At 40.8% G+C, this 24,301-nt stretch overlaps 1 protein-coding gene across 6 annotated transcripts in view; it reads right to left on the minus strand.

Annotated features, from left to right (window-relative positions):
• Positions 1 to 3,996: 3,996 nt before the first annotated feature.
• Positions 3,997 to 24,301, minus strand: part of ARHGAP21 (Rho GTPase activating protein 21) — a 126,941-nt gene continuing 106,636 nt past the window's right edge. For all 6 annotated transcript variants that reach the window (XM_087776883.1, XM_087776890.1, XM_087776872.1 and 3 more), the window contains 17 exons: positions 19,946 to 20,104; positions 19,693 to 19,795; positions 19,566 to 19,602; positions 18,888 to 19,013; positions 17,569 to 17,853; positions 17,288 to 17,352; positions 17,057 to 17,205; positions 15,382 to 15,524; positions 15,138 to 15,293; positions 14,952 to 15,030; positions 14,374 to 14,447; positions 14,199 to 14,288; positions 12,143 to 12,268; positions 11,902 to 11,943; positions 11,462 to 11,567; positions 9,645 to 9,676; positions 3,997 to 6,555 (listed from right to left, as the gene is read on the minus strand). In XM_087776883.1, the coding sequence (XP_087633009.1) occupies positions 4,822 to 6,555; positions 9,645 to 9,676; positions 11,462 to 11,567; positions 11,902 to 11,943; positions 12,143 to 12,268; positions 14,199 to 14,288; positions 14,374 to 14,447; positions 14,952 to 15,030; positions 15,138 to 15,293; positions 15,382 to 15,524; positions 17,057 to 17,205; positions 17,288 to 17,352; positions 17,569 to 17,853; positions 18,888 to 19,013; positions 19,566 to 19,602; positions 19,693 to 19,795; positions 19,946 to 20,104 (3,506 nt within the window). In that variant the 3' untranslated portion in view covers positions 3,997 to 4,821. The remainder of the gene's footprint in view (positions 6,556 to 9,644; positions 9,677 to 11,461; positions 11,568 to 11,901; positions 11,944 to 12,142; positions 12,269 to 14,198; positions 14,289 to 14,373; positions 14,448 to 14,951; positions 15,031 to 15,137; positions 15,294 to 15,381; positions 15,525 to 17,056; positions 17,206 to 17,287; positions 17,353 to 17,568; positions 17,854 to 18,887; positions 19,014 to 19,565; positions 19,603 to 19,692; positions 19,796 to 19,945; positions 20,105 to 24,301) is intronic.

The raw sequence follows: 24,301 nt of genomic DNA on the forward strand, positions 1-24,301 counted from the left end.
AGCACAGAAGGAAACAGCACAGGATAGTGATTCAAGAGCCCCATTTCTCACCACAAACGGTTTTGGTGGAGGTGACTCCAGCCAGTTAGGGACAAGAGCTACCGGGCAACTGCCCCTGCGAGAGGGGGCTGGGTGCCAACAGAGCGGCCCTCAGCCCCCAGCAGCCCAGACGCTGCCTTCCCCACGGCTAGCTGGTGTGCAGAAAGCGCAAAACAGCAGCCCATCCTCCTTGCTGTCGCCGGGGCGCGCTGGCACGCACAATTCCAGATCAAGCTGATCGAGCTCTCACCAGCTTTTGGCCAGTTTAAAGATGACAGAGGCTCTTCAGAAAAAAATAACCCAGCTGGGTACTGCATCTCCAGGGTACCCGACCTGCCAGCAGTTGCGTTTGCAGCAGAAGTCTCTTCTGTGAGCAGCCATCGAGTTTCTTCAGTTTGTAGCGGTCCTGCGGGTTCAGATGCGATGGGACCTCACTGCTCCGCCGCTGCTCACCACTCCCTTTCGGGGTGGAAGGAGCTGGAAGGCGAGCAGGACCTTCCTGCTGCCTCTTGTAGTCTGAGCCAGCCCAGGCCTTCGCAGCCGAGGAAGCGCCCTCCCTGCCTGCCCTGACTGCACCTATGGGAACTGCAGCAAAAACGAAGCACCGCAGCACCCAGCCCCTGCAACGGGCAGGCCGCGGCGGTGGGAAGAGCAGAAGAGGATGCACAGGGCAGGGAAGCGGAGGGATGTGTGGGACATTTCTGCCCAGAAATGTACAGGGCCAAAATCCATCTGATCCCCGCGAAGAGGCAGCTCTTCCTGCACGCTTAAAAACTCACGGGTTCGATAACAGATGATGAAGGCAGATTTTTACAGTCTCGTGAGTGCGAGCCACAGGTACCTGCAGCGCTTTCACAATGTTAAGTCATTCGCCCTCCCAGCCATGCATCAAACTACACCCTTCTTTCCGCAGGCTGCCACAATTAATTGCTTGATTGCTATCTAAATGGGGGCAGTGTAATGAGCTGGCTTTAAAAACAAGAGAACAGCTTTTTATAGCAGATGAGGCCGCACTTCACGCTCTTTCTTCCTGCCTGGACAAAGTGCAGCGGGAAGGGAAGAGACCCTTACGTGCAGCACAGCAAAGGGTTTTCCTTCAGCTCTGCACCAGCGTGAAAGATGTTAAGAAACCGTCTTGACTGTGGCCATGTCTTAATTCCACATTATCAGTGCTGTGAGTGATGCTAACGGGGACCGTAACGAGCCCTTCAGAGAGGCTTAAAAAGCTGGAAGGTGCTGTATGACTGCTACCAGCTCCCAGAAAAAGGATTTCAAACTAAGCCACTGATCCCTGCTGAAACGGGAACCGTTTTAAAAATCCAAATGCTATTACTACCATCGCAGTTCATCTTTTTGTTACTTCCACATGAGATCTCAGCTTAGACCTGTTCCTAACGACTTGCAGCTACACAGCTCCAAGCAGCCCTCAGACCAAATGTACTTTCCAAGCCAGTTTGAATCCTGATGATGATGATGGGCAAAAATGGGCACAAACTGAAATACAAGAAATTCTGCTTAAACATAAAAAAAAGAAAAAGAGGGCCCCTTTTTACTGTGTGATCAAACACTGGCACAGGTTGCCCATGGAGGTGGTGGGGTCTCCATCCTTGGAGATATTCAAAACCTGACCGGCCGCAGCCCGGAGCAGCCTGCCCTGGCTGCACCCGCCTGAGCCGGGGCCGGCACCGCGGTCCCCGGGGGCCCTGCCCACCTCAGCAGCTCTGCAGCCCCGCTGGATCCAGCTCGCAGAGGAAATCCGGGCACCAACAGTTCACCTCAAGGCGGGTTATTGCACGCATTTCCCTTCCTGTGTCGATCAGACTGTCGCCCTTCTCTTCCAGAGCAGGAGGGGAAAGAACAAAACAAAAGAGAAAAGCACCACAGGTAAGGGTCTGAAGTAGCTGCTGTGAGGAACAGGGCATAGCAATGGCTCCTAAAAATGCCCGTCATCTCAACTGCCACACTGGCTGGAATTTAAGGTGGCCCCAAATTGTGGCAGTCTTCAAAGAGCAGAAGAAGCATCAGTGTTTTCCCAGCCTCAGGTAGGCTGCCACATGCTGCTTTCTTCAGGTGGAGCTCAGCAATCGCCTCTCCCTGATGCACCCGACAGATCCCTCCCTGCATCTCCCCCTCAAGGCAGGCGCTTCCCCAGAGCTTCCCTCCCCGCCAGGAACTCTGCCTGCCAGGTCATCTCCTCCAACACCCCATTCACACGGAAAGGGCAAGGCAGCGGTGGTCCCAACTGCCGCAGTCCTTTTCTTACACCCCACGGATAACCCCAACCTTTGTCCAGGCTCCTTCTGCAACTGCTCTGCTACTTCCATGCAGCCAGGGCAGCAGCAGAAGGCACCACGGAGCCTGCTGAGGCCTTACATTGGTACCTGCAGCAGCACTGTCAGGCAATGCAATTCCTGTTGTGTGGGGTTTTTTGGCGGTGGTTTGTTGTTGGTGGTTTATTTTAAGTTCCTAATTTTTCAAAAGATTGTGCTCTGTTCCAGTCAATACAATAAAAGTTCTTAATAAAAAAAAATAATACTACTTAATAAAGAAGTTCTTAATAAAAGTTCTTAAGCATAAGAGTTGCCAGCCATACATCTAGACTCAGGAATGAAAAATCCGTTAGTTATCTATAAAAACAACAAAACGAAAATTAACATCGCCCACCAAAATGGCTGTCAAATCAGGGTAAGACACAGACCCCCAGGACCCCTTAGGTACCTCTGTAAGTATACTGCTTCATCGAGAAGGCCTCTGCGCTTACTGTGGGTGCTCAACACACACTCTTAATGTGCGTGCTCAACACACACTCTTAATGTGCTTCCGAGGCTAACGATGGGACAAAATACGCCTCCAGTAACGGACGACGGGTATTTGCTGATGAATAGCATTACAGAGGCACCGCAACACTGTGTTTTGAAATCTCTTGTTCAAATACACTTTACATTGGGACCGAAACAAAAATCGTCGTCAATTGCTCTGTTTCACAAAAGATACCCGTTCTTCCTCGCGCCGCACGCAGAAACGCTGCTGAAGCGCCAGCTTCCCGTTCGCTCTGGGGGAACGGACGTTTCAGTTTGCAAGGAGAGAAGAACGTGATTCGGTTTTGTGTGAATTGCTACTGGATGCACACAATTACGTGGCGAGAACTTCCACAGATCTTCAACTGTCGTATCCGATGCTTTTGTTGACAGCAAATTTTTATAATGATTTCTCATCACAAGCATCAAAACCACAGTAGATGAAAGCATGGGATTGTTACAGTCATTTTGGAAAGAAATGAAGTCTGCTTGCAACCATTTCAGCCTACACATCCCAGTTACTGTAATTCCTTCTCTTCTCAGTAACAGGACACATGCTTAAGAGTAAACTTTTCTATGCTTACGATGTTCATTGCTTGTTTATCACCGATACAGGTTTAATCCTCTGCCAAGCAAGTGACAGTGTGAGACCTGGGAATACTCAAAGTGATGAACAGCTGCTTTGTTTTCAAATAGGTATGCAAGAAAATAGAAGAAAAAATATAACCGGCAGAGAGCTCACACACAGAAGGGTTTTTAGTGTACAAACTCATCTTCATCGTTAAAACTAGAAAAAGTTCAAGACCCATACTACAGTAACGTTTTGACTGGCAGACACTGGTATTCACTGTTTATGACTTGGGGACAGTTATGGACGTGTTTTTTTCAGTGCTACAAAACCAGCATATTAAACACAAACCAACTTGCTACGTACCTCAGAATCAGATTATATATCAAGATGAAAATACGTAACCAACTGAAGCCCTCTCTCACATGCTAACCTCCGCGGTCTCGTCCCACAAACAAGACTTTGAAGAGGAGCGCCCTTCACCCAGGAGCAACCGCAGGTTCTGTGGTCCTGAGGGCAGCTGCCGACTGCAACTTGTAAACGTGACATTTTAAAACTGTTCATTAGAATGAATTCGCATCACGCAAAGAGTCACCAAAACAATTTTATTTCCAGTGTTTAAGTGGGTATGCACACAGGCATGATACAGGTTTGGATTCATTAGGTCTTCATGCAGAATTATATTCTCAATAAAAGAAACCAGTTCCATCCAGTATCCACTATCTACAAGCCTATGTTACAACATTTATATCAAATCTGGTATCTGAAGAAAAGATACACATGTAATATGTACACTTAAGTTATTTTACAGAAAGATTAAAAATTCAAGTCACATAAAACTCAAAATCTGTATTAAAATTGGAAATATAAAACTCCAATATTTACTGGAATGCCTAAGGAATGGAAGCTCTGTAGCCACCTGTGTTAACATTTGTAAAATGTAATGAAACTCGTTAACAGTAAAATGCATTCATTTGTTTGTAATAAGTTTCTCTAATTTAACAATATGGCACCCTAACAAACCAAATGAATTTATGATGAGGCACTTGTTAGTGACTAAACCAAAAGAACAATTTTTCTGCATACTAATGCCAGGCCAACTCTCAGTCAGAAAACCATGTATACACTACACAGCATGTTGCATCAGATGCTCTGTTCAACATTTGTATGCAGCCATCAAATATACTTTTTCTTAAAATATATATATATATACTTTAACTTTAGTGTTCTTCTGGCTGTGGTAATGCCCTGTGAAGACGTTCCACAGAGCATATTGATGAAACCAGCCCAAATGAAGGCTGCATAACAACAACCGTACAGGAAAATATATATATATGTACACACACACATACACACAGTTACTGGGAAGCGTAACAGTAAGTTAATGAATTGCTGTAATGGACATATCTCCCCATTTCAAAGATACTGGTAGAATCGAGACCTAACCACTTGGGTCCCAGACAGTTTATGAGGATGGGCATCAACTGCTGGGCTAAAGTTGTTTTTGTTCATATTCTGATAATTTTCACCATTTACCTGGTCTGGTGGCTGAAATGGTCCCGAAGGTGGTGTTCTATTAATTAAAGTCAAGCTGCTGGAAGAATTGCCTTCATCTGCCTGCATCTCTGCAGATAAAGGCAGATCTACCTTTGATACATCTGCTAAGCTAGTGTTCTCAAGTCTGGGCTTTCCAGTTTCACCCGTATTAAGGTCAGTTGTGCTAGTGCGTAAACGTTCTCGTGCAAGCCAGTCTGAGATCGAGAGGTCCTGTGCTGGACATTTTGGCTTTAACCGATTCACAGCTGAAAGCTCAGATTCTCTCTCTCTACTTTGACTTGGTTCTTGAGCTTTCCAAGCATTCAGGACACTTATTTCAGCGAAATCCCTCTGTCCTCCAAGCGTATGCCTTCGCCTGATATTTTTTCTCTTTGCAGTTTCTGCAGAGTTAGCTTTTTGATTCCCAACTCCAAACATGTCATCTGCAGATGATTTGAGTCGCAGCTTTAACCTATCTGTAATTTTAAGTCTCCAGGTAGGTTCTTGTTTGTCAGCCTCACTTCTAGCTGATGTAGCTAAACTGCTTGTCGATCTTCCTTTTTTCATTATGTCAAACATTTTGGTCACAGTAGGCAAGTCCTTCTCGCTCTTCGCATCCCCTGAACCCTCGCTGTCCGTTTTGTGCCGTGCAGACTTCCTCCTAGACAGTGTGTCACATTCAATAAGTTTGTGTGAGCTAAAAAGTCGGCGACTCTCTAACTTTGGTGTTGAACTTCCCTCGGTACAACTTATTTCGCTTTCTTCAGAGTTCCTCCGACTGGTCTTTACCACTTCTGAAACCTTCCCCTTGGACAGCCTTTCAGCAGCAGCACTGGTGGCAAAGACAGGGAAGTCGCTTTCACTGTCCGTCTCCACAGGACGCCCTTCACTGATCAACTCACTTCTTTCATCATCAGCATCTTCTCCCTTGCTTTCTGTCACCGACTGCACCTCAGGGCTCAGCAGACTGGCATCTAAACCAGTTAGATATATAGTAGATGAAGTAGTTGAATAATCTGAGGTGATGGAACTGACATCAGCTGCTAAAAACTCATTGTGTTTACTTTCAGGGCTGGCTACTTTTTTGCATGAGTATCTGTGCTGGGAAGCCTGGGAGGAAGTGCTAAGCATAGTGCCGGAGTCAGACACTGTCTCCTCGACCTGGGAAGAAGATTGTGAAACAGGCATTTTTGGGTTATTCTTCTGGGTGGTTTGCAGAGAGCTGAGATTCGGTGATTTTGTACATTTGTCATGGTAAGGCAGTGAAGGTTCCTCTGACAGGATACTTTCTTTCTTTAATGTCTTCTTTTCGTCCTTTAAAACATTCACATCTTTTTTACTGCTGTTCTCTTTCTCCTTCAGGACAAACATCCTCTGTTTTCTCCCTATGTCTCTCTCTCTTTCATATTCCCCCTTAGCTAAGTCCTCTTTTGTTGTGTCACCACGAGATTGTTCTGCAAGCTCCTTCTTGAAAAACACATTATCCAACTCATCCTCTGAGCTGCTTGGTTGTGGTTTCTCTTTTGTTTTTTTCCGCTTGCGACTAGCTGCTGCAAAAATGGAGGACACAAGCAGTTCCTTGCTATACTGATCCTTTCCAGAACCCCAAGACCCCTGTTAAAAAAAAAAAAGGGCGAGGGCATGATTAGAAATCACAAAGAAACATTTGTTAGTCTGAGACTTTTTAAAAACATATCCCAAGCTTCAGAGCAGAAAGCCTATCTTGATTCAGGAAGTATTTCCATGCTCTTTCTGTAGTCTACATGACATTGCCCGAGAAGTCAATTTTCATCCTGAGAATTCCAGTTTTCATCTGAAGCCTTTTAACTTGACAAAGACTAGTTTGTATATACAGCTATTGTGTTTTTGATCAACTAATAAAGCAGGCTCCATTACAGCAAGACAACCTTTTCAAGATTGGTTTGCAACAGAAACTGCTTCACAGATGAGGTCCCAAGACTGTGGTGTCAGTCCGTCCTTTCAAGGTGTCTTACCTATGTGGAAAGGCTAATTTTGCAAACTATTTTTCAGTTGATCCTTCACCTTTCAGGCTGTCTAAGTTTTTAAACCGTATTGATTCAATAGTACCAATACAATGACAGCTATCACAAAACCCTAATTTAGGTGCAGGTATAGGAAATGAACAGAAATAAACTTTTTCCTGCTTTTTGAGGAATCGGACTTTAGAACTTCACAGAAGCAAAAATGGGACAAGCTCAATTACTCCATTTTATAAAAGTAATTAAAACCTATTTTTCAACTGCGCTGACAACATTACCACCTAGCCACCTCAAAGCTATGGACCTTTCTTGCTTACTGCCCCACTGCCACCTTTAAAAGAAGCGGGAGGTTTGGGACAGGTACCACCCTGTCTTTGACTGCTGACCAGTGCAGTTTGCACACTGCAGACTTCAAGAAAAGAATGCAGCAATGATATCTACTGAAAAGGGCAGCTGCTCCCATCGAAGGCTTTTAACATAGTGGGACTAAAATGTGACATCTGTCTAGGGCTCAACAACAGCAGCTTAGGTGTCAGCTACCTGATCGTATGCCCGTGTTCAGATGTCTAGCCTGCCTCTCTGACCCGAGGGAAGCAGACCAGCAGTGATGGGCTATGCTCAAAAAGTCTTTGAAATCCCAATCATCTGTTACTATGCAGCAATTCAGAGAGGGAGAGGAAAAGCTGGGGGAAGAGCTATCATCCTGGTAACAGTTTTAACAAAAAAGCTGAGGCATCATTACTGAAGGGACCATCTAGTGATTCCAGATACCTAGATAAGAGAATAGCTTAAGGACCACCGCAAAGCTAATGCACACTAGTCGTCATCTAACTGCTCAGCTGTTGTCCAGTAAGACGCTTCTCTGCTCCGTAAGCACAGAATCACAGCCCCCATATGACAGTGAACTGTCGCAGGATGCCTACTGGTGCAGATTTCATTCCTATTCACTGTCTCCTCAGAAACTGGAGAGGTGCTGGCAATGGTGAAAACTGCCACTATATGACTGCAGAAGCCAAGGTCAAACAGCCATACAATACTACAGTGGCTATATTGACCATCACAGCCTCAGCGAAGGTGCGCTAATTTGTTTATGTGAACATGGACAGGGAAGAGTTGGGAGAAACTTCTACTCAACCGACAGTAACAAAAATATTCATGGTTATCCAGAACCTCCTGCTGCATGACAGAGAATATCCCGTGTTTTTGATGCAGAGATCAGGACAGGGTAGGCAGAAGACACTCATTAAGTCTTGCTGAGAGCCCTCAGGGAAGCAAGCATCTGAGAAGCCTGCACAATGACTACCTCCAGTGACTGCCTGGCCTCCTGCACAGTGACTGCCTACAGGCAGCATGGACAAAGAACCTTCTGGACAGCAGGTGACAGCTTGGAATCGCTGCACTGGCAGACAAGCACCAATCCAAAACTGACTGGCAATGGACCACTGGGTGTTGGGGCCTACCATTTTCCAACGGACCACAGCAACTCTTCTCACTACTCAAATGGCACTCTTGCATTAACTACTGTCCCCATAAAGAATGGGTGAACTCTGCGCATTTTCTTCCATGCGTTGGGAACAGGTACGTGTCCTTCTCACCAAGAAGGATATCAAGCAATGCGGGCAGCTGGAGCTCCACTTGGAACATGTCTTGCTGCAAGCAGGGCTGGCTGAGCAGTAAGCAGGCTCCTGGCCCAGGCAATCTGCATGAACCCTGCACTGCTGCTCGGAGGCCCATGAGCATGGCCTGACTGATGCTCTGTGCCGCTCGCAGGTGGTGCTCAGCGAGAGGCCACCTGCAAACAGCACACTGTCCTGGCACAGGCAACGTGACATGGTGTCCTGGAAGCTGGGCTTTTTTGAGGCAGTGGCTGAGCCACCAAGCATCCTCACAAAGCAGCTGGGCTGGCATCCCAACAACGAACTAGGAGGATGCGTTAAGTCCTGTTCTCAGCTCAAAGGGGGCCACCAGTGATACACCTAGAATGCACACCAGCACAAAGCTGCATCATGCGCTCACAGCTGACTGAGGTCAGCTGCATGCTGCCATATCACCCAGTGCTACGGACATCCAGTGTCAGCAACTACTGAACAACAGCCGAAGAGACTGAAAGATTTGTCCATGGGTCAGATGAGAACTCCGGCATTGAACTAAGGACAGAGCTATTGCCCATGTTCCAGTCTTATTCCCCCGATCTACTAGGCTGTCCTCCCAAGCACAGCAATACTTCCTGGGGAGATTTTGCATAGCAGCCCTTAACCTTTGGCTTCCTAGAATAGGAGCTATTACCTTCTGAGGAAGGAAAGAAAAGAAAAATATTCTACGTATACTTTTCTGAGCAAAATAGGGAACACAAATACTGTCTGGGAGTAAGTAGTACACCAACAACACGGAACACACTATATACATTTACCCCTACTAAATGAGATGCAAAAAGGAGGTAAGCGCTCACAATTACAAGAGTTTGGAACAAAGCTGTTTATGTGTGCAGCTGACTGCTTTGGCAGATGCAGCTAACTGGAAACAAGTGATACTTTTCCAATGTAACACTTTAAAATTGTTTGATGAGAAAACAGTATTACCACTTACTCAAAAAATTCTACATAAGCTCCATAGTACATCTGCATATAAGCGTTTTAATAAAGCAAGCAAATACCTAACAGATTTCAGAAGCTTATAACAACATCATTTAAGAAAATGATTTACCTTAGATTTTGCTGAGTCACTAGTAGCTGAATCTGTGGAAAAATTAAAAAAAAAAAACAAAAACAATTCTGCTCAGTTCTGTGCAATTTTTTCATTGTTGCTACAGACAATGCTGGACTTATGGAAAAAGACAAGCACAGAACAAAATGTGAAGCAAATAAAAACCAGAACAGAGTGAATAGTCAGAGCTCACAAAGATGCAAGCTGCACCACAGAAAGCCACCGCCATGAAAGGATGCTGTGAATTGTAGGCAGAACCAGCTCAATGATAGGAATGGCAAAGGAGCCCTGTTCTTCTAAATAAAAAACAGAAATACTAATGTTTATTCAATGTCTTAAGTATACAGCCCCTGCAAAACCGCAGCTGAGAGACCTTTTCAGGATCGTACTGTGTACTCTCCTGAGATTCAGGATACACAAAGCAAAATTGAATGTCTTAGAACTGCTGGCCGCCCTAGGTACAAATCATGGTTCGTGTAGCCATATTCTTTTTGTGAGGTTTTGAAGGAATTAAGTCATATTTTGTGTGTAAAACCCCAATTACATCTCTCTCCACCTCTGACTACGTATAGGTAGAATTTTATTTTTAAATCGGCTAGATTTCAGCAGCTACCAGTTTTGTACTTTTCTATAACAAGCGCTATTATGAAATGAAAAATGGACACCATAGTTTTACTGTCTCGCAAAACCCAAGATTATACAATTATAAAGGGGGTAGGAAGGGGCTAGCACAATGACTAAAAAATATGAACTTGGATGTGTTCCAGCTTTAGGGACTTTCTCCCTAGGAAGAAAGAGCTGAGCCCCCTGCCACACCCCTTTTTGACACATGGCTAATGCTTTATGACTAGAAAGACTGGTAGACCATACCATGCTATTTCTCCTCAGGGTCTGCTTCAGAGATAACAAGAAACAGCAGAAAAACTTTTAAAAAGTAGCATTGATCTGTTTAAAATACTCTTAAAAGAAAATTTACAGCACAGATCAACTTTTTTTTTTTTCCATTTACAAGAAACGGGGGTTTCTGCAGACAAGGCAGCTACAGTGTGGGCAACAGTCCTCCTTCTTCCTACAGTTCCAGCTGTCCATCAGTGACATCACAGAATCCACTAATGACATCACCGTGTGATAGACTCCTCCCACTTCGCCTGTTACAACATCAGTATAAAGTGACTGTTTCAGTAAGTGAACAACCCTTTGAAAACTGAAACAAAAGCTAGAGACGAAGGGGTAACATTTGTGGGATACAACATGCTGGGTTAGTGCAATAGTATAGTGAAGGGAGGGGGGAAAAAAGTCACCAAAAAAGAGCCTGCAATGCTTGTCCTTAGCCACAAAAGAGGATGGCATTTATAAACAGAAGGAAATCAGCTTTAGTACAGACATACTGCAACATACTTATTAAAGTGTCCATCACTTGACAAGAAAACATAACTCAATTTTTTGCATTCCTAATGTTGGGAAGGAGCAATATTAGAACACCACTGAAGATCAGTCTTTCTGCCATCACAACAAACCACTTTACAGCAGCATATCTGCTTCACCTCACGATGATGATTGCATGGGTTACTGTGAATAAATAAAATAATATGTGCAAGCCTCATCTTTTAATGATTATATTTCTGTTAGACAACAAAGTTTTCCAAATTATATCATGCATGATTATCAACAATTCAAGTCTTTGAGAAATGTTAATGATCTTTTGGAAAAGAGAAAAACAGTTTATTAGTAAAAGAAAATAGGAAGAGAGAGTTACAGTGAGTTAACAGAGTAGGTTATTCTAGCCTATGGACTAACACTGTCCAGGCAAGAGTTACCTGATACGTCTCCAGGAGATACTCCCGTTCTTCCAATGTTGGTGAGTAAATGATCTATGTTTGGCACTGGCTGAGATTCTACAGTGTTTTCCTCCTGAACTGTTGTCTATAGTTAATAAACAAAGATCTCTTCATCATCGTTTCACAAATAGTTCATTATGATTCAACAGCATTTAGAAAACTGCATTATTCACCTGAGCACAACGCTTTCCTCATGTGTTCTTATTTTCCCATTTTGCTTTATGCTTTTAAAACAAATGCATGGCTTTTTTTTTTTTTTTTTTAATTCGTTACTGCAAGGACTGGAGAGCTAAAAAGGTGCTTCTGAAGAGCAAACCGTACAGTGATGTAGTAAGAAGTATATAGACATTCTAGAGGCAGCAGAAGCAGATTCTAAACTAAGATAATTAGAACACAAATATTTATGACGCAATACTTACAAGAGGTTCTTCAGCATCATCTTCTGTGAAAAACCAGTCATGCTACAATTTAAAATAAAAAAGGTGAAAACCCCACAGGAAACACAAAACCCAAATGTGGAACAATCAAACATGGACATTACTAAAAACGATATCCTGGAGTTTGAAGGATAAATACCAGACCCAAACTGGCCCAATGAAAGAAAAGCTGGTAGATCTGTGTACGATCTTACTTTTTAAATAATGAAATGCATCCACTTACTTTTTGGATGAGTGTTTCTACGATTTTATATTGGTCTGGCATGTGCGTAACCATGTGTGTCATGTTATCATCAGATGTCCTCACGAGTGTTGGACCAAATACTATTGCCAGGTTTCTTGGTTCCATCTAAGAAATGAAATATTTCTGTATCATACATTTATAATGAGAAACTACAATAATATGGGCTAAGTACATTAATATAACACTATTAATATCTGAGAACCATTTTAAATAAGAACAAATAAAAGGTTTTTAAAAAACATATTACCGACTCAGGTAGGATGTTACACTACACTAAAACTCTCCTAAACACAGCTGCAATAAATGCATCCAACATTTCTGCAATTCAGAATTCAACCTTCCTTAACCCATTGCAAGTAAATAGCTCCACAAGCACAGAAAACTCAAGAACTCGGATATATTCTTTACACTTTCAGGTGGATTTTTTTTCTTCCCATACAGACTATTTTTTTTGTTTAGAAACACTGATGTTTTAAGATTTTTTTTTTTTTTTAATAAAAAGGCATTGGTAGTTCCCTGTTTTTTTCCTGAAAATGTTTACATGACACATGAAAAAATTAAGCTGGTGATCAAATACTGTATTATGTCTACTGACAGAGAGCTCATTCAATTTGCAACTACTTTGGAGGAGGTGGCAGCAACCAACATCACAGACCCAACACATCTATTCATGAGACAGACTCAGAGTTACCTGATCATGTCACAACATTTATCATCTACTTAATTCACTTTTAGTGTTACATCTCTGACAAATAATTCCAAGAAAGCAGCAGCAGAATACTTACCTTCTATTTCTGCTTACTTCTCTGACTTATAGTTTACTGTTGTGACATAGAAGAGACCAGTAATATATAGGAGGCAAGGTCCTTGTGCTTACCAGAAGGAAGTTGCAAACATAATGAACAAGACCCTAATGCTCACTTTGACTGGAACTGTGGCCTTTGACAAGTCATACAATTATAATATCACCTCACTCACCTAGCCTTATATTTTCTATAATATTAACATTATTTAAACAACATTTATACAGGACACCAAAACCATAAAATGATAAATAAAGGTTTATTTTAGGCATTGCACTTAAAAATGACATTTACTATAATTTCCTTATAATGTCAGCTATAATTCCACTAAAGGTTGTAATTTGTTAAGTATTTTTAATATATACACATGCATTTTTCTTTCATGTTTAACTAGAAGGTATTATTTGTAGAACTGATGTTGGAACCTACCATATTCATTTGAACTGAGTCATTTTCTCATCTTTTAAATGATTTAAGATGGGCCATAGGTTCCTCTACATAGCATCAATCGCATCAATTTTTTTTCCTGTACCCTGCACATTGGTAGCCAAGTAACAAGCCACCATGTTACCTGCCCTGAGGTAAGCATCCATAAGCACACCCATATTGTGCACAGCTTTGCATTCAGCTACCCCTCCCTGAGAGGTGAAAAAAAGGCATACTATTACTTGCATCTACTATAGGATTATAGCATGCATAGAAGCACTTAATGCAAACTAACTCTTCCCCACCCCATGGAAATGACAAAAAGCTATTCTTAGTGGTGGACTAAGACCCCTTAAATCATTAATTTCCTTATTCAAGTAATTACAGCAAGTCCTAGTCTTGAAAGTTACTCAAGCGTCCTGGAAGCCAGGCTTCACACAAAGCTGGTGCGACAGCCTCTGTCAACAGGTTCATTCAGGCCACAGACATTCACCTGTGCCCTGCTCAGGCACACTCTTATTGGCATCTAGATGGGATTATATGAAATTTACAGACTTGGGATAACTTTAAGATATAAGCAGTTATTCCCACAAGAATTAATACCAGTTTGAGTAAACTTAATTCACATTAAACAGGTGCATATTTTGCAAAAATCCTTAGCGTAATCCAAAAATCTTCTCCACATAGCAAAGGTCTTAATTTTATCTACATTAATAAATGATCACCTTAATAGAAATAATCCTGCACAAAAACTGTACTTAATGAATGAAACAAATGAAAATACATTATACTTTTGTTTCTGATACCTTGTTCTTTTCCGAGTTCTCTGCTACTGTCTTCAGGTGTGCAGAAAGAAACTTGAGAGTCTCATAATGATGTTCAGGTAAATCATGAATCTGAAACAAACAATCACTATTCAGAACATTAAACATTTAATGCTAATTTTGTAGTGCACCTACAACAGACTTGATTTCAGCTTACCAGTCTCTTCAGTGTTTTCAGACGTTCAACAGGATCTTCTTTTCTATTGGCATCTATAAAATCTGCATATTTGTCTGTTAAAAAAAGCAGAAATTAATCATATATATATATATATATAAGAGTTTATATGTATGTATGTATACTGTGTATATACATCCTCACTCCCCAGCTCGCCTCCCTGCCCATGAATACAGGTAACATACATACATACATATATGACCTTTGGAAGTCATAAATTAGCCCATTATGTTGTATACAAGAAGATGACAGCGGGGAAAAAAACCAGCTTTCATAGAATACTGCAACAGTAAAATTGCAAATTTTACTCAGTGTTTTGGTTTTTTGATTTTTTGGTTGTTTGTTTTTTTTAAATTCATAATTCCTTCACCATTGGAGAAATTCTATTTACAGCTCTCATTCTTAAGGTCTATGATCACCACGACTCCCTGGTCTTTAAGGAAGAAAGAGGGTATTTATTACAGAGTTAGGATGATTCCACTGAATTTTCTCTCAAATCATGTGAAAGATGTAAGACAACAGTAATTCCTAAAGACAAAATTATAACATAAACAACTTACCATTGGTAAAAAGGGGTTCTGGGAGCTTTCTGAAGAAAGATTTCAGCAAACTGCTTATCACATTCAAGTCTCGCCATTTCTACACATGTAGAAGAAAAGGACAGACATGCTTTATATTTCTATAATCACAACACAACCAGAAGTTTTTGGGAGTTCAACCTGGAAACAGCGTGATCGAAGACTTACATCATCATGAACATCAATGTCAGTCATTCCTTTGTTGAGCTCTTCTTGCATACTTGAGATGGCAGCATTATTTCCAGGAACTCTGTAAATACCTGTGTACTCAAGACCTCTTTCTTCAACCAGCTTGCAGCATATATCAACAATCAGTGGAATATACTGAAGAAAAAGAAAAGTTATATATACATTTTAAAGTAATTCATACAAAAAGTATTTTAAATCACAATGAAAAATTGTCCTTCCATACTTTGTTGGTATGAGCTGGGGGGCAGTCATCTAATCTAACACCAAATGTTCCTACAGCAGATGGCTTCTTTTCAAATGTCTTCCTCATAATGCTTGGAATGCCTTTTCTCCACGTCCCCTTGTCTTTTGGTGGGCTTGTCTCATCTTTTTGTTGTTAGTATAATGCAAACAAGGAAATAAAGAAGAAAAATAACAGCATTTAAGTCACAAAAACTACTGTGAATACAGGTAACAGATTTGCAAAGATCAAGCGACACCTACTGCATTTTTACCTCTTTTACTGGCCTGGCTTCCTGCAATAGCTCACTAAACATTAGACTGTCTTAAACATACCTTCTTTTACTCTTCTGTGATTCAAAAGATACATTTGAACACATTCACACCCCAGATCTAGAAAAGCACGTAGCTGAATGGTACTGTAGAATTTCATCATTCTAAGACTAAAGGTACGTATATAGTATTTTAAAAAACTAAAACCTACATTTAATAAAGCAAGATTAAGTCTCTACTGAACACAGTGCTGCACAAAATACCTATGAAACTATACAGCCATGCTCACACTTGTGCAGACCTACTCACTCTGTCAATAATTACCAGATTTTAGTCACTCCTAAATCATTCCAAACAGGACTCAAACACCCTAAAGTATTATCTATCAAAAAACTGGATAAAAAGTTCGGTTGCTCTGTTTACCTCTCCTGTAAAATTCACGTAGCAAATTACAATTCCCATTTATCCTGTACTGCAAGTCATCTAATACAACAGTACTTCCTTCTTATTCAAGTATTTCTGGAAATATTCTTTCAGCAGACTTGACATTTACTTAACATATGCAATTTAGTTACAGAATCTGTAGCATAGCAGGAACAAAGGGACGTTTGTTGGTAATATACGACAGAATTCACTCACAGCTTAAATTCAAGACTGAACTGTTCAAAAGTAGTTGATTAAAAGTGATTGCCCAGCCAGTTGCCTGAATTTGTACGCAACACCCTTACAAGCAAACTCTGATCAGAAATACCATATGTTTACCCATTCTGGAAAAAAAAAAAAAGTAGCATGTGACATTATTTGATGGAGTTCAGTTACTGATTTAAGTTTGCAGTGCCAGCTCATCGGACTATTTTAGAACTCAGCAGGCATTAATTTTGTTCTGGAAAAAATAATGCAGTTTCACTCCTGTATTTTAAAGATTAAGACCAAAAAAAATGTTTTGCTCTACTTCTAAAACACTTCAGTGGAAAACTTCGGTTTCTTAATGGCATATTTAAAATATGAATTTACCTTGTTATTTCCAAGTCAGCTGAAGACAAGAGTATGAATTACACACAAAATTATTTCCAAAGATTGAAAAAATATTGGTCACAAGAAGCGTAACACCTGTATTTTACTACTGTTAACACTACATGGAACTGTAGGAAAAAAACCCAAAACCCTCTTGAGAGAGGACTGGAATAAAAAGCTTCAGGAATCTGAGAAGACCTGAAGTATATCTAAGATGACATCTACGTGAAGTAGTTACAAGAAATGAGTGATTATAGCTGCAGCTTAAAAAAAGCTGGTTAATACCTGGTTTGCATCTGTATATTCATGAGTTTGAAAAACCTGAGAAAGGTACCTCGATGGCCTCACACTGGGGCTATGAGGAACCCAAGAAACACACAAAACATACAGACCTTTAGTGAGAACCTTCCTTTCAGACTCATCCTTAGGAGAATGTGGACTCTGGGTCCTCTGTTCTGCTTTAGTTCCAAGCAGAGTCTGTCTGATACTTAGACTCTGGCGAGGTGTTTTGGGAGATGGCTCTGTTTTGCTGCTTGAAGAACTGAAACAAGATATATTGCTTCAGTAAAAAGAAGCTAGATAAGTAGTCTACAAAAATGACTGGCAGCATATAATTCACCCACCTCATCATTGTACTGTATTCTTTAATCCTTCGACTAATTAGATCTCTACTAGTGACACCAGTATCCTATAAAAGGAATTGAGATCCACTTTACAGTCTTATAAAATACAAAAAATATTTTTTACTTTAAGAATACGATTAACAGTTCCTGTCAACAGATCGCATATGAACATTTCAGAACGGGGGGGGGGGGGGGGGTGGGGTGGGGGTGGGGGGTGGGGGGGGTGGTGGAATATCTAACAGGAAGAACTATGGCTTCTGCATTATATATTATACAATTACCTCATCATTTAAGTTGCTGTTGTCTTGTATTGCTTTAATCCATGCTAACATATTATCTCTGTCCTCAGCTTGAAACAGATACTGGCAGTCTGATGTCATAAGTCTAAATACGTTTTTCCTCTTGGTTTCACAGTATGAGATGTCTATCAAACAAGCATTGATGCTTATAGGTTGTTCTTCTTCAGATGGAGTCACCTGTTCCTTTTTATCCTTGTACAAATAAAGTGAATGGCCTCGAAGAACAACATACAGTTGCTTCCACGGCCGAATGCTCCCACCAACTCGCTGAAAAACAGCAACTGATATGTTAGTTTGCTTATTTGTTACAATGAATGTTTCTGAATGAAGAAAACTACCTCCAGTTTTTTTAAAAAGAAAGACTAACCAGCTACCTATACCATTCTTAAGAATGACCTATGGAAAGACTACATAAACGTACACTAATTGCTCTCCGTTAGAGGAATGAATTGCTCAATAGCCTGCCCTCCCTGATCTCCCATTAAGTGTGTGTTCATATGTGACAGTAGCAAGAACAGAATGTGACTAGAACTCCACAGATGCATTAATACAAATATAGTAAAAAATATTTAGTGGACTCTTGCCCATGACGTTTAAACGTCATTCAAGTCCGACTCACATTTAAATACCACTGCAATTCCAGACTCACAAGTTTTCCTTAAGTGTTAGTCTACACTCGTGCAGAAGGTTAATACGAACTCAACTCCACAACATTCACAAAAACTACAGCTTTTTTCAAACTACAATTATCAAGGGACTGATTCTTACTACTTAATTAGTCACTAGAAATGAATTTACTTCACAGATGCTTTGAAATGTAAAATCCATAGAATCATAGAATCATTTAGGTTGGAAAAGACCCTTAACATCATCAGGTCTAACCATAAACCTAACACTGCCAACTCCACCACTAAACCATGTCCCTAAGCACCACATCTACCTGTCTTTTAAATACCTCCAGGGATGGGGACTCAACCACTTTCCCGGGCAGCCTATTCCAATGCTTTCAGTGAAGAAACTTTTCCTAATATCCAACCTAAACCTCTCCTGGCGCAACATGAGGCCATATCCTCTCTTCCTATCAGTTCAGAAGACAGTTCAGAAAGCAGTCTGTGAAAGAAGCTGAGGAATTCACTAAAGTCAATGTTCTAACAGGTCTAGAATTTTGTCAGTCTTATTGATGCTCATATCCCAAAAATTTTAATTAAAAAAGCAAACCAGAAAGGCTTTAAGTTTCTTATCTTAGGCTTCCATCAACTTAATATTTGTGCTAGGTTATAAAAACCAATCGTGACAGGTACCTTTCCCTTGTCTGTAACAAGCTGACGAAAATGGAGCCATCCTTCCTTGGAGGCATCACCAAAGACCTCTGAAGAAGAATCTTTTCGGGAACCAGAGTCTTCTGAAGATTTCTGGCTGTCTGGGACCTAAAGAAAATGTCACAGAAAGAACCCCACAATGCACTTCTGAATACATTTCTCTACAACCCTTACATTCAAGACGTTTCTCTCTTTAAACGCTGACACGTCATTCGGCAAAAAACCCCTAAGAATATCGCCCTGGGAAAATATAATTTTTAGTTTCCATACAACAATAGTAACCTTACACATTCCAAGAATACTTTGAGAAACCGCAGGAGTCTTAGACTCTCATTAGTAAGTTTTTACAAAAGCACGCCATAGATATATTTTGGTTACAGAAGCTGAGGAAAATGAAAAATCAAGGACCATGTGGTGAGCCTAGGAAAAAAGAGACTGTTTACTTATGTGACGCATACAGCACCAATTGGGAAAAAACATTAGAATAAATTTAAATATCAAAATCAATCAAAATTAAGAACTATCTGATGAGTAGCAATTCCAATAAACTTCATGCCTGTGTTTAACACATCGCTTTGTATAACTGAGTTGTATAAGTCACACAACTTGTCACAGTAGTATGTGTAATTCTTAGGAGCTGTTATATACATATATACCTACCTTAATCCCCTTTAAACTAGATACATGCTTAATGGATCTGTTGGAAGAAAAAAAAAATGTTAAAATGAGATTTTATCCACTTTAAAAAACAGATCTCCAAATTAACTAGTATTTTTCATGAACTTACGATTTTCCCTCTTCTCTGTAGTCATCCAGTCCTTCATCATACGACTTAGATCTCTCAGTTTTTGCAGCAGGCTGGCTATCCAGGACACTAGGCCGGATGGATTCTACAAATGAAATTTTTGAGTACGTAAGAACCTGAATCACATTTTTGCAATTTATTTCAAGCAATAAAGAGTTTACAATTTCCACTCCTGTTCTCCAGAGTGCAAAAGGAAAAAGCTGCATGAGGGAAAAAAAATGAAATCAACACTCACCATGATCATGTGAAAGCTGTCGCCGAATTAAAGGGACTGGAGATGTGGGACTGGGAGGAACAGTTGTTATAGCTGGTGCTTGAGAAGCAGATGCAGAAATAACCGCAGAGGCAGGAATGTGTGCAATATCATGGTCAATACTAGGACTAGTCGGTTCATCTACAAAGGTAATATGCCATATATAAACATATTAAATGCATTAATCAAATGCTCAAACTAAACAGCCACCTGAACTTCTCATTATTGAGATATCAGATTAAGTATCTTAAACATGAAGTCTTTCAAACAAACATAAGGCTCCAATTAATTCACACTGTCAAATGTACTTTTTCTGTTTGTTTTTAAGAGAAGCCTGTTTCATTTCATAAGAATATTAATTGTACATTAGAGAAAAGGGCAAAGAACATCATACCCAATTATAGATTTTGCTATGAGTGAATGAAACAGGAATTATTTGCCAAACTCTTGTAATATTATTTTCAAGTAGATTATTTTTGTTTACATGCATAAGTGAAAAACACACTTATTACATCACTAAGTCTAAACTCAAGAGACACATAAGTACAATTTCCTACAATAAAATATGGGCACTCAGACTAGCAAAACCGATTTGGGTTAAACAAGTGCTCAAGTAATAAAGCCAAGTTACAAGCAAAGAAAAAGGCTTTTTAAACAGATTTCCAGCATCCAAAGAACAAATCCCCCCCATCCTCCATACAGTCAAATAAAGAAGCAAGTATTCATATTTTTAAAAGATGACACTACTACATACCAATTAGTTCTTCCACTAATTGTTCATACAAACGATTGCATGCCATACATGCCCAGCACCTCACAGTCTCAATAGCCACAAGGGTCATCATGAAAGATTCCAAAAAGCTTTAAGTATTTCTAGTATTTAACATGTTTCTTACAAGATGGAAGAAGCCGAAAGATGCATTTTCAATCATTCTCAGAAAAGAGCTGTAACATCTTCTAGAACACATTACTAGGGCTAGAAAAATAATTCTACTTCACGGTCTGGCAGAAGAGGGGATGGGGGGGGAAATCAAGTCACGAGCAGGGGCTGAACTGTACTGCCGTAATGAATATGAATGTATTCTAGGTGCTAAGAATTGTAATATGCAGAGCTACTGAAAAGCCTATTGAAATCAATGAACACTCGCAGACAGAGGTTTATTCTTTGCTTTGTGCGAACACAACTGCGTGCGCTGCATTGTGCTGTTCCAACAGTCACTAACAGTTCTGTTAAGGCAGCACTTGTACCATCAAAATTTGGCAATGTAAATTTAAAACAAGGCAATAAACAATTAAAGTACAGGAAGGTCTAGCAATAACAGCCTTCTAAATTGTCTGGAGTGGAAAATATAATATTTTTTGAAGTTATATGTTAAAAAAAGCATACCCCCCAAAAAACTAGCTGTAAACTAGAAACATTAATAAAAGGGAAAGCAAAAGAATTCACAGCAAACCTGTGATACTACAATTTAAAAAAAAATTCTAAGTTGTACTTGCATCCACAGTGATAAATTAGAAGCACTTACAGACCTCTTCTCTACAGCAACTTGGGAGATAGGAAGAACCTCACTTATACTTCCATTTCAAAACTACAACAGCTCACTATCCTGTTGCCTCTTTTCATTTGCTCAGCTTCCCTACAGCAAACCCTGAGAGAAGCACACTAACGTTGACTAAAGGAATATAACCACTAACTGAACAATTAATTAGTTTATAGCATGCAAACTGGAAGTGCTCAGCTTTAAGTTACTTATGTTACAGAATTATCTCAAAATGTCACAGTCTCTACTCCCAAAAGTTATAAAAATGCTAGTGCTTGAAATAACTGCGCAAGCTGTGAATATGCAAGTGTTAGGCACCACTACACAATTTCCCATAACACTTAAATCCAAGAATTCAGCTGAGGAAAAACAGCTTGTAAGTCCTTGAAAGCAACAATAATTATTCAAATTATTATTACTTCAGAGTGGATCTAATCCCCAAATGAATTAAAATTAAAGTGGTTTTAGAAATAGGCAAGCTTTAAAGAAATTGTAAATGACATTGGTACAGGAGGGAAATAACTCTGTTCAATCCCTGAAGAGGTTGAAGGTCAGCTAATGGCAAGCTTTTACATAATGTAAAGTGATTATAGAGCAAACCATGATGTACACCATATGAGTTACTCCCCGCTAATTTAATGCGCTGGCAAACTCCGCCACTGCTGTCCAATAAAAACCAAAACCCAAGCAACTATATATATCGCTTGTATTTTGACTTTCCTCTTTAGTGCTTGCAGTATTTGACTCCCTTTTCAGCTTCCTTGATTAATCGGTGTATTTGCACCCCAAACTCCTCACGCAGCATGCGAAAGGACGTGTTTAGCTCACCAATCAATGAAAACGACTGTGTCCAAAATGCGGTGAAGCACAGAGAACAAATAAGCCAGAGGAGAAGCCACACAACATAATTCTCTTTCAGTTTGTCATCTCATGGATTACCAGTGTCCCTTTAAATATTTGTAACCAAAAGGCCAAAGACTCCAGGACTACTTAAGTTTTACTTTTCATTTGAGAAAAGGATACAATTTGTTCTGCACTATTGTCTATGAAGTGACCCAAGAGACCAGCCATCATAAAATGAGCCAGCACGGTGACAGAGCATCTCTGGCGAAGGGGAAGATGCCGCTTGTCACCTCTGTTTGAACTTGAGCATGCAACTGGCCAACAGCTAAAACTAGTGATTTTCAGGAAAAGCCTTTCAATGCAAAAACATTTATAGAGGGTAAGACACTGAAAACTTGCAATAAACAGGCAACTCAGCTCCAACTACAGTTAACCTGCATTAACTGATTTGCTAGCTAAGGCAGAGAGAAACTCATAGAATCATAGAATCGTTAAGGTTGAAAAAGACCCTTAAGATCACCGAGTCCAACTGTTAACCCAGCACTGCCAAGTCCACCACTAAACCATGTCCTCAAGCACCACGGCTATCCATCTTTTAAATACCTCCAGGGACGGGGACTCAACCACTGCCCTGGGCAGCCTGTTCCAGTGCCCGACTGCCCTTTCGGTGAAGAAGTTTTTCCTAATATCCAACCTAAACCTCCCCTGGCGCAGCTTGAGGCCGTTTCCTCTCGTCCTACCACTTGTTACTAGGGAGAAGAGACCGACCCCCACCTCGCTACAGCCTCCTTTCAGGTAGTTGTAGAGAGCCATAAGGTCTCCCCTCAGCCTCCTCTTCTCCAGGCTAAACAACCCCAGCTATCATGTATCAAAGTACATTTGTATTGCAGTGCAGCTGGAGATCAGGAACCTAAAGAGAGAGGGAGCATCTGTACACAATGTAAGTGATCTGGAGAAGTATTAACTTTCTGACTCTGTGAAGACACAAGTTTACACTGAGTGGGCTCAGAGGCAGAACTGGAGATTTCAAAACTAAGAATTACATGGGTGAGAAAGCATGACAAAGAAGACATACTATGACCACTCTGTGGATGAGGAACTAAGGAACAAGTATTAACCTATTTTCCAAAGATTCAAAGGAATGAACACCAAAAAAAATCACTGAAAAAAACCACAGATCTGTATCATATCCTACTATGCTGCCACAATACAGTTTTATCATGATTAATGTAATATTTAATGTCTTTGTTTATGCCTTAATGTCCTGGAACAGTCCTTCGGGATTACACATGAAGGTTTGAAAGCAACAGCCTGAACACTTGAACACAAAAGGGGGCACATTTTGAGAACCTTAAATATAATTTAAATGAACCACAGAATTATTCCGGTGGGAGCAAACCGCAGAAGGTCCCCTAGCCCAACGTCCTCCTCCGAGCAAGGTTAGCGCTGAATTCAGACCACATTGATCAGGGCTTTTGTCCAACAAGTGCCAAGCAGAGGGGAATGATCTCTTCCCTCAGTATCCTGGCTCTGCTCTTCCTGATGCAGACCAGTACGGTGTTAGTCTTCATCACCATCAAGGTGCCGGTACCACTGCAGGAGGTTAGCCTATTCCAGGAGCAGGACTTAGCATTTGTCCTTGAATTCCAAGAGGTTCCTATCAGACCCTCCCTCTAGGCTAAGTCTTTCTGAATACGGCTTCGTACGCATTGACTGCAGCCCCTAGTTTGGCGTTGTCTGCAAACTTGATGAGTGTATTCCATCTCCCCTCTAGGTCACTGATAAAGATATTAAACAAGACACACCCAAAGAACACGACTTGTAACCAACCTCCAGGTAGAGTATGAACCCTTAGCCACTACCCTTTATACCAGATGATCCAGTTTTCCTACGTATCCAGCAGTACACCCATCTAGACTATGGCACAAGGATGGTGTCACAGAAAAGGTCAAAA

Source organism: Nipponia nippon, unplaced genomic scaffold (assembly GCF_047370975.1).
Source record: "Nipponia nippon isolate SJK-2023a ecotype South Korea unplaced genomic scaffold, ASM4737097v1 scaffold_1, whole genome shotgun sequence".
Classification (NCBI taxonomy): domain Eukaryota; kingdom Metazoa; phylum Chordata; class Aves; order Pelecaniformes; family Threskiornithidae; genus Nipponia; species Nipponia nippon.